Source organism: Buceros rhinoceros, unplaced genomic scaffold (genome assembly GCF_000710305.1).
Source record: "Buceros rhinoceros silvestris isolate BGI_N320 unplaced genomic scaffold, ASM71030v1 scaffold5808, whole genome shotgun sequence".
NCBI lineage: Eukaryota > Metazoa > Chordata > Aves > Bucerotiformes > Bucerotidae > Buceros > Buceros rhinoceros.
The window spans coordinates 109,375-119,986 of NW_010428483.1; the positions used below are offsets into that span (position 1 = coordinate 109,375).

Sequence of the window (10,612 nt, forward strand, 5' to 3'; positions counted from 1 at the left end):
CGCCTGCCTGCCTTTTTTACCCCTTTTTTTTTTTTTTTTTTCTCTGCATCTAGTTTAGGTGGTGATGGCGAACATGATCTCTTAGCTTTCTCGCAAACACCGTGATTCATCTTTATGACAACTTTATTAACACCGATGGAGTTACCCTTCCTGGGGTGGGAAGCTGGTGTCATCGGTGCTTGCTGCTTGTTTCACCTTGTGCAGCTCAGGCTGCTCATAGCAAAGCTAGTCGCACTTGCCCTGCTTTCGGTTACAGTAAGCAGATTTGCACCAGAAGTTTTGCCTTCCTGATTGCTTGAAGAGAAATAACGAAGGTCTGGAACTGGGGAGATTGTGCACTACCGAGAGATGTCCAGGTGAAACTGTGTTCAGGCTCTGTTGAACGTGAATCTTTTTGTGCCTGGCAGAGCACACACAAGAGAGAGAGAAAATTCAGTAGGTTTGTCTTGACTGCAAGACAATCTGCATTTTCTTGCAAATGAGTTAAAGTTCGTAAATATGAATCACATAGCTCAAGTTCTGCTCTCCAGGACAGCTGTATGAGATCAAACCAAGTGTCCAGGCTGGGTCAGCATCTTTTCTTTAACACCAACCAGGCGTAGACACCCAGGGAAGGTGGTAAGAGCAATAGAAGTGTTACAGACTTGCTTTCCCAGTGTTCTCAAAGTCTCCCGAACCAGAGGTAATGTCTGGCTGAGGGGTTGGGGGGGTTTCATTAACATTTCTGAATTTTTTTGAAGTCATGCAGCTGTTTAGTACCAACATCTTATTTTGGTAAGAAGCATATATAAAAGCTGGGGGTTGTGTCCGTGGGAAGTCGGCGCGAGCGCACGGCTTTGCTGATCTGCTTGTTTTGGTCGTGCGCTCCCCCAGTGCAGCCCCAGAGCCAAGCCTGCTCTCTGCCCCGTGGGCTTGTCCTGCTGCCCGTGTCCGTGGGAAGTCGGCGCGAGCGCACGGCTTTGCTGATCTGCTTGTTTTGGTCGTGCGCTCCCCCAGTGCAGCCCCAGAGCCAAGCCTGCTCTCTGCCACGTGGGCTTGTCCTGCTGCCCTTCTCGGTTCGAGCCGTGTGCGTGTCTCTGCAAGGACTTGGGCAGCGGTTTCCCGTCCTGTGAGCTGGGACAGGACCGGTCCCCCTACACAGGCAGCGCTGGTGTGGATGGTGTGATGTTCCGCCGCTCTCGCTCGCTCTGTGTTCACGTTACGGAACTCCAGTCTCGAACGTGTTAGCAAGTGCTGTGACTCCACGGAGTGCGTAGGAGTCCCTGTGTCCTCGGAGGTGCCAGAATCTGGAACACTGGACAAAACATTCCTCCTTTCACTTTAAAGCTGGTAAGTCCCCATCTTTCCTCTGGCTCTAAACTTGTTAGAACGAGCGAATAGCTATTCCTTAGACCCCTCTTCCACTCTTCCCATGATTTCCATCAACGCCTGCTGGCTCCTCTCTCCAGCCTTGAGTTTCGCAAGGCAAAATCCTAGCTGCTTTTACTTCCTTGCTGAGCAGAGCCTACTCCAACACTCCGGCTTTTTTTCGGCCCTTTCTCCACACCTATATAGTTCTGCTCTGCCTTTTGGGCTGGCGGAGCTGCACATCACATTTGAGATGCACACACACATTTCACCTCCATGCTGACTCCACGCTTCGCTTCGCTGCCGTTTTTCATAAAAGGCTGAGTTACCACGCACTAGTAAATTGAAGAAAGTTATCTCAAGCCTTCTTGAGCCTGTTTTACTAAGGAAGAAAAGCTTCTCTTAGTAGCTGTGGCTGTGCTATCAGTCAGCCTGTCTTTGTCGGACCAGAATCGGCCCAGGTAAGGCTGCCGTTTCACACTGCATTTGATTCAGTGGAAGATTCAGTTTAACCCACTGCTCCATCTTCCCCTTCACCACAGCTTCTCAGTCCCACACTACCTTCTCCTCTGCCTGATTTCTATGGTTCTAGTCTTTAGGGGATCTATTAAACGATGCTGTGACAAAAACTACCAGCACTGTTTATTTTTTGGTTTTTTAACAAATCATTACAACAAACCAGTTTAGAGTAAGGTCATTACTTCTTATATGGCAATGAGCTCAACAGTATTGTTAAGCAGACGCTAGGACCAGAGCTGGAAGGGTGGTGGGAACAAGCACCTCTGAAATGATATCTGATCAAAAGACATGCAGGTCCACTTAGCATGACTTGATGAAGCAGGTGCCCTCTACATGCTCTGGACCAGACCTGAGTTTGGGTGCAAAGTGCAGCTCAGATATCCAGTTAACCCATACTTTTACAGATAACTCATCTATAAAAATCAATCAAAAATACTTACATGGAGAACTGATTGTTCCTGTGTATTCTCTTCTTTCCTCATTTCCTTCATCAGGTGCTATTTACCTACAACCCATAGATTTCAGGTCAGTTTTTCCCTTCCCCTCTACTCTCTACCCAAAAGGCTAATTGACACAGAGGATCTTCAGCTTCCCTAGGACTCACAGGAACCTGGCTAAGGTCAACAGCATCCTGGCACGTATAAGAAAAAGTGTGGCCAGCAGGACTCGGAAAGTGATCACCCTCCTTTACTCGGCACTGGTGAGGCCACACTTTGAATACTGTGCTCAGTTTTGGGTCCCTCACTACAAGCAGGACATCGAGGTCCTGGAGCGTGTCCAAACAAGTGCAATGAGGCTGGTGAAGGGTCTGGAGCACAAGTCCTGTGAGGAGCAGCTGAGGGAGCTGGGGTTGTTCAGCCTGGAGAGGAGGAGGCTGAGGGGAGACCTTATCGCTCTCTACAACTACCTGAAAGGAGGTTGCAGTGAGGTGGGGGTCAGTCTCTTATTTCAAGTAACAAATGAGAGGAAAAGGCCTGAAGTTTCACCAGGGGAGATTTAGGTTGGGTATTAGGAAAAATTTCTTCACTGAAAGGGGTGTCAAGCACTGGAACAGGCTGCCCGGGGAAGTGGTGGAGAAACAGTCACTGGAGAAGTTTAAAAGATGTGTAGATGTGGTGCCTGGGGGCATGGTTTGGTGGTGACCTGGCAGTGCTGGGTTAACAGCCGGAATCAATGATCTTAAAGGTCTCTTCCAACTGAAACAACTGTATGATTCTATGAGATTAGACATTGGCTCCCAGAATCCCCTTAACAGAGGAATAAACATTAACTTTTTAAAAATGACTAACACCATTAGGGTAACTTTTTTTCTTTTTTTAATCTTTAAAGGGTCGTGCCAGCATTTGTCTTACATGCATCACAGATCTAAACTGGAAAAGATTTTTCTCATGCTTCAGACAGTTGTAACAACAATTTCTTTATTCCAAATCAGGAAGTCAAAAAGTCAACTTCCCCCTCACCCGCCTTCCAAAGCAGCTCAGATTAAGAAAATAACTTTTTAAATTTCAAGAGGTGTTTGTTTAAACTCCAGCATTTTTCTTCTTTGGTACTTCGAGTTCTGCATTTACTAACCTTCCAAAACAAAGACCACCGGGACTAAAAAGCAAACATCACCAAAATCACTGAAAGCAGGTTCTTCCAACAATGTAAAACCTTTTGCCCCAGTAATTTCTTTGAGGCCAGCAGACATTAACTTGTTTCAAGACCAGTTTTGATTGGATCATTTTGGGATTTTCTGGGTCAGACATCGTGGAGCATTCCCAACCCCTTTGAAAGTTTATTTTGCCCTCAATAGATGGACTGTGCAACCACCTCCTCGCTCCTGTGGAGCTCCCAGCAAGTCAGCTCTGCTCACACACTGGTACCTCTCACTTGTCACTCATCCCTCTCCAAACTGCCGAGCTACAGTTGTGTGGCATCCCTTGGAGCCTGACTGCACTGCCACGGTGGCCACATCACACACAGCCACTACCATGGATCTGAACACAAACACCAACACAAACTACTGCCACAGAAAAAAAAAAAAAGAAAAAAGGAAAAGGAGATTTAAAGCTGAAACAAGAAAATAAAGCCTTCAATTAGAGCCACGCACACTGCTTCTGGGACTACGCTGCCTCTTACAGAGTTTAAAAAAAGCAAGGAAGGGGACACCTCAGCAAGGCCACACCATCCACAGGCATAGAGAGCAGGACCAGCTGGGAGCAGGGATGCAAAAAGTGTCTCGAAGTTGTGACGTGGGGCTGGAAAGGTCCACAGGTCCACTTACTGGGGCAACCAGTCTGCCGAGATAACCCGGGGTCAGGTCCAGCCTGCAGAGGCCAGAGCAGTGTTAAGAGGGCGGTGGCACTGCTGCTGTAACACCCGTCTGGAAGCCGCTCCGGAGCCTGGCGGGCACCCCAGCAATCTTTTTGACACATGTGGAAGTGGGTAAGAGAGATCTTTTGACACGGCCAGTCGGATTCAAAGCTCAGATGCTGTTTAACAGCCCCCAGCCAGGCAGGAGCGAGTCCCAGCTGACTCGGCTCTGCGGCTGCTGCTCTGTAATTCGGGGCTGGGGTCAGCACCCCTGGGGGAGCCACGCTGGCCCCTCTCAGGCCCCCACTGCCCTGGTGCTGGCAGCCGAGCAGAGCAGAACACCAGAGCAGAGACTGCTCTCTGCTGGTTAGCGCACCGCCACGCAGCCCCGGCTGGAAAATGTGGAAAATGTCATTTTGCAAGTAGATGATGTGTAGAAATTAAATGTTTTAATTTTTGAAGTTTGCCACCACACCTATGAACAGACAATAGAAATTACTTACAAGTTTTAAATGTTCTATCGTAAGCTTGGTCTCTAACTCATTGCTTTACAAATGCCAGTTGAAATAGTTCTTTTTTAATGTTTCAATGTTACAGATGTGGCTTTTTGAAACTGCACGCGTCTAAGTTCTCTTTTCTAACTGAAAACATACTTGAGTTTTGACCCCATCCAAAGGGGTTTTTTCCGCTTCTACTTTTTCCTTTCCAAGAGTTTTTCTTTCACTCCTATTTAGCTGGATGCAGAGTAGAAGCATTTTCTTTCTTTCTTCAAAGAAAAAAAAAACCAACCCCAAACAAACAACAAACCGCAGCTATTTTGACCATCTGGTCAGCACAGAGCATCCTCCTTTACCAGGAGCGCTGCACTGGTTGGCACTGCTTATTTTTCAGCCCAAGCACCAGGACGCTAGACACCAGCCTGTGTAGTGGAGGAGTGAAGCCTGGTCTGCGAAGCCCAGCCTGCCTCCAGGCAGTGCTGAGGAACATCCTTCCTTCTTCATGCAACCCTCAGGGGCTGTTGAACAACCCTAGCTGCTGGGCTGGGTGAGGAGTGCGAACACCAGCTCCTAAAGACTCTTTGAGACTCCTGAGCAGATGCTAACAGTCAGCAACATAAGGAATAAATCAGCTCAGCCAAAGAGCAACAGCCGCTGAGCGTATCGGCAGGATGGCAGACGTGGCTATGCAGAGAGGATTCCCCAACCTCTAACCCCCACCCCACCACGGACCAGGCGAACACTCCTTTCCTTCAGAACTGTGAGATTTTCTTACCCTGGAGAAAGGAAAACGCACTAAAACTGTAACGCCAGCCCTTGAGAAATTGCCTTGTCCCTCCTCCGAGAGGCTTTGATAGCACAACATCATGAAAACAGCTCCTAGAAGCACAGAAGAGCAGAAGCAGCCTCGAAGGATCTCTTCCTGCAGGGTAGTAGATGGCTGGCATTATCCTCCAGCACATCTTTTGCCAAAAATTCCCTTGATTATTTCTGAAGCGTGATTTGGCCAGCCTGCTCCCTCACCACCTCTTGGAGCGCTTTCACTTGGTACTCAACCTTCTTCCCAGAGCCTGCCCTTGCCCAGGTGTGAGCTGCTGCTTACTGCGGCAGCTCCGATGTGCGGTGCAGTGAGGCACGGGAACCGCAGCTTTGCAGCTCAGCCTCTCTTGCTCCCAGCCTCTCTACATATCAGGGCTAGCAACAGCACTGTTTTCTGCTGGTTTGTGGCTAGACATGAGCCTAGAGCAGCTGGAGTGCAGGAAAGGGGTCCTCCTCACCCGCTTCTCTCAGAGGCTCCAATCCCACAGTCCATTTTATAAATTCCACCTCAATTACTTCTTGTATTTTCTGAACCCCCTTCAAAACAGGGCTATTACAGTAGATCCTAACTTCCGTAAGAAAAGGCTTCCTGAGAGTTGAATCCTTCCAGTTCCCAAAAGCTTAGGATCACAGAAGAGATGGTGATACTTGTCTTACCACCAGCTGCCCCCCCAACTCCATACAAAAGGCTGAACACTCCTTTTTCAGTTCCAAAACAATTAAAAACAGAAAATCACATTTTATTTGCAATAAAATGTTCATTTGTCACAAAAACACCAGTATAAAACATACACCGAGGTATGCAGCTGGGGCAACAAGCCACTACCCACACTCCTTCACGTCCAGAAGGAGTGACAAAGCCCTGAGAGAAGTGACAGCTAGAAATCTGCTGTGTTGTTCCCAAGGAGCCGTTACCACAGTAAGAGATGTTCTCCAGCAGGCAGGGTGTATTCAGTCAACCCACAGGTCTTTTTCCCTTTATCAGGGATTTACTTGTATTATAAGCAAAGCCAAGTTCTCTTATTTTAAATCCCTCCTGCCTAGGTAGCAGCCTAAGTCTGTGTTCCCAAATGTATTACACAATTTCCTAACTTCTCAATAATCTCATGATTTCAGCAAATTTTGGAGTAAAGGCACTACAAGGCAGTTGTAACCTTCACTTGGGGAAAAGCTCTGCTTCTTTTGGCTGTACTGCAACACTGATAACGTTGTTTGAACCTTTAAAAAGCGCTTTGGGTCTCCTTTGGAAGAGAAACCCAAGCCCGACTTAAAGATGCAGAGAACTAACTGATGGGCAAAGCCTTGGTGAGTGCAGGGAGGCAGATGCACCAGAATTCAGTCGTTACTATTTAATTCTGCAAAGCCTGACAGAATATGGAAACACAGCATTTTTTAGTTATAGATAGATGAATGCTGAGCGTGGGGCGTGGTACAGAAGATGGCTCTTTGGGCATTCCAAGGGGAATAACGAGAAATGGAAAGCAGCCTGCTTTTCACCGTGTCAAGGCCTTGGCTTTTTGCCCCTCAATTTTTAGAAGCATGGACAAAAAAAAAACCAAACCAGACAAAGCATCAAATCCTGAGCAGCCTCACAGCACTGAGCAAGGCTTAGACAGAGAGAAATTATTGCTGTTCCCTGAGCTACAGTGCTTGGCCGTCCACAGCGGTGTGCTGCCGCCAGGCACAGCGGGAGGTAGTAACTGCTCATAGCACATCAAGGCACACGAGCACAGGACTCTGTGGCTCGAATCGCCTCCATCTGGAGAGCGCTCGAATGTGTCTTTGCTTTGTTGTCTTCCACGCCCGTACCTGCAGTCCAGCTGGATACTGGCTGGATAGGGTTAAGCATGCTCAGTCTGTCATCCTGGGGAGCCTGCAACGCATTTTCCTGCCCTCTCAACCTAAACCTCTGGGGAAATCTCAGTCTCTAATTTACTTGTTCCTCCCCAAATACACAACACTAAAAATAAATAATAGGGCCCTTTTCCATTTGGGGGGTGGGTTTCAAAGGGCAGGGGGTTGATTTGCTTTTTGCTGTTGTTTTGCGTTGTCACTTTCTAAGAGTTAAAGGAAAAAACCATGCATGGGTTAAAAATTTGTCATCCAAGGGGCCATCTCAGTGTTGAGTGTATACGAAACCAGACACGGTAGGAATCTCGTGTTCCTTTTCCCTTCTGGGAGTTACAACATGGCTGTATCTTTCTCCTCGGTTACACTCCAGGTAGGGACCCCAGTTTGCATCAGGCCTGCAGCAGTTTATCATGCGCTGAGAAACAAAACCAAGAGACATTTAACATCTTACCTTAGTCTATACTACTGAAGTTCAGTAAAGCTGTAACTTTAGATATGACTAGCAACTCAACAAATGGCAAACAAATCACTATAGTATTTTTAAATTATTCCAAGTATATTTGAGTTCAGTATATTCTGGACACTGAGGTCAACAACCAGGGAAAACTGCTACCAAAAAAACCACCAAACTTTGTCAAACCTTGGCAAGAGGAGCATAGTTTAGATTTTGCACTTGCTCATTTCAATGAGGAATGGGAGGCAAAACTCCAGAAAATTATGTGGAGCTAAAAAGTGATACATATTTCTTCAGAGAATTTAGAGCAGCTGGAATAACAACAGAAACCATGAAAATCACTGTCAAACGCGTGGGTGCACTCCCAGAGAATTAGACTTTATCTTCTTACAGAACACAGTAGGGTAAATTTGCCTTTGATGCAACTACCAGAGGTGTGTTTTGGTCTAAAAAAAAATCCAGGTAACTAACACCTCAAGGTACTGAACAGGCGTTTCTGGCAATGCCAAGGAAAGTAAGGTTTGAGGCTGTGGCAGCTTTTTTTGTGCCCTTACCTGACAAATGTTTCCTTTGGCTTTAGCTATTTTTAGAATAGCGACAATAGGAATCCAGATGACGCAGAAGATAATCATGCACCAGCCAATAGCAGTTCCCCAGACTGGATATGACACTGAGCCATAAGTGGGAGGTGAAAACGTGACCAAAGACCAAACCAATATTGCCTATTAAAAATGACAAAGAGAGAAAAGCAGTTGTCCAGGTATCTTGAACTTGCACTGTATTCCCAAATTGGTTAAAAAAAAAAAAGGACTATCTGCAAATTCTGCACAGCTCCCTCTTGCTTTCTGAGAGCAAGAACAGACTTGCAAGATTTGGGGTTCAGTCATGGCCAAGCAGTAGGACTGAAGGACAAGGCTGAAACACGACACTAACACAAACTACATCTGTATTTAAACAGAACTTGAGCTCTGGGTTCTGTTGAAATCTCATGTTGAAGAATATACACGTTGCTGGATGAGTCCAGGACCTTTCTCTGTGTGTTTTATATGTTCCCAGGTTCCTTTATTGACAGGAATATTGGGAAGAATCTAAGATTAACTATTGGCAAATACTGCTGGAGAAATAAGATCCTTCCAAGCAGCATTTTCTGAACTGTAGTCCGGAAAGATTACAGGTAATGTGCTGGCCTGAGTGACTTGCCACTGCTCCTGGATTTGGGGTGTTGAAGAATTCTCTCATAGTACCATAAAACAATTATCACCATTCACAGTTAGAAGTACAGGAGTAACAAGAAGCTGAGACACATATAACAGCACATGAAGTCTCAGACAGGGGAACAGCTGGACATCCAAAGAGCAAAGTGAAGGCATGGATCTGTCCTGAAAATAAGATTTCCCTCCAAGGGGAGAAAAAAAAAAAAAAAGTAGGTTTAAAAACCATTTTCTCAGTCTGTAATGAAGATAATCCAGCTGCTAAACTGGACAATCTGTTTGCTCTCTGTTACCATTTTGAGTGTAGACCCAGCTCACCGGCACCTGAGGGTCCAGCCTTTCCTGGAGAGGACCCAAGAAGGAACGGTATCTCTCAGAAAGCACAGACGGTATCTAGTTTCCTTCGCTGGCACAGCCATACCCTGTCTTTATATACGGGGCCTGGGCATTCAGCACTTCACATGGAAATCAATCCCATCACACTGAACACAATCCAGTCACCTACACTCACCATCAACAGCACGGGAGTAATGAAAAACCAGCACATTCTCCACCACAGCCAGAATAAACAGTTCTTCTTTCCAATCATCATCTCGATGTCTTCGATGAACCTGTTTCCTCCTGTGGAAAGGCAATTGTAGGGTGCACTGTAAAGCAGGTGCCTCCCTTGCAGGGGTGGTTACTCAAAAGGGATGGAAGAAATGCAATCATTCAGGGCAGCTTCCCCAGTTCTGAGGTAAGCATTAAAGCTTCTCAGCAGGTTAAGTTGAAAATGCATTATTGCAGAAATACTAGTTTAATATATTTTTTTGTGCCTAGGATTGCATAGGCAAGTTAAGGATTTTCAATACAAATAATTTACCATAGATGTAGATGATGCCTATTATCTCCAGGACAGCTGCAATAAGGATTCCCCATCCTGCGCAGAAGTGATCTATTAGGTTAACCCAGTAAATTCCGGCCTGTAGAACAAACAATGAAGAGGTTAAGATGTACCCAGTCCCGGTAAAGTCTTTATGCACACAGAAGCATCTGCCAAAATACTGTAGATCTGTGTACTAATAAAGATATGTGCATACGCAGAGTGTGTACAAAGAGCTGAGAGCAGGATTTTGGGACTTACAGTATTAAACCTGATGCTTAAGTTTAAATGCTAAGCTACAGCAACAGCTATACCAGTCGTCAGCTCCAGTAGGCTTGTGTACTGCTACAGGCACAAGTTTTCCACGTGGGTTAAACACAGCTTTAAAATACCAGCAGGATCACAGAGCAGAAAGCAAGCTTTAAGCCCTTTCAAACTCTTGCATACTATGTCCTTTGCAGGCTTCCCTGCCATCATGTTTCATACCTTATGTGCTTTGCTTGATCGTACAACTTGACTGTTTACCCCGGTTTTCTTCTTCACAGTCTCAGTTTAATTGCAATAGATAAATCTGCATGTCTAGATCAAGTCATTGCAATGAACCTTTATATCTACGAAAGCAATTGCCTCAATAGATTTTACACAGTATACTTAAACTTCCTTTTACATACGTATACAGACACACACGCAGGAGAAGTAACCATACAACCTACAGATATTTGTGAGCTAAAAGGTTTTCATGGCTTGAAGAGGCCGT

General features: G+C 46.0%; 2 protein-coding genes across 2 annotated transcripts in view; both read right to left on the reverse strand.

Moving 5' to 3' along the window:
- LOC104498849 (protein FAM162B-like) overlaps positions 1–7,326 on the reverse strand; it is a 21,748-nt gene extending 14,422 nt beyond the window's left edge. Inside the window, exon 1 of the mRNA XM_010142280.1 lies at positions 7,287–7,326. Within this exon, the coding sequence (XP_010140582.1) occupies positions 7,287–7,326 (40 nt within the window). The remainder of the gene's footprint in view (positions 1–7,286) is intronic.
- A 267-nt stretch (positions 7,327–7,593) lies between these two features.
- SLC6A14 (solute carrier family 6 (amino acid transporter), member 14) overlaps positions 7,594–10,612 on the reverse strand; it is a 12,634-nt gene continuing 9,615 nt past the window's right edge. Inside the window, exons 10-13 of the mRNA XM_010142281.1 lie at positions 9,856–9,955; positions 9,505–9,614; positions 8,337–8,504; positions 7,594–7,743 (exon numbers count right to left, since the gene is read on the reverse strand). Of these exons, the coding sequence (XP_010140583.1) occupies positions 7,594–7,743; positions 8,337–8,504; positions 9,505–9,614; positions 9,856–9,955 (528 nt within the window). The remainder of the gene's footprint in view (positions 7,744–8,336; positions 8,505–9,504; positions 9,615–9,855; positions 9,956–10,612) is intronic.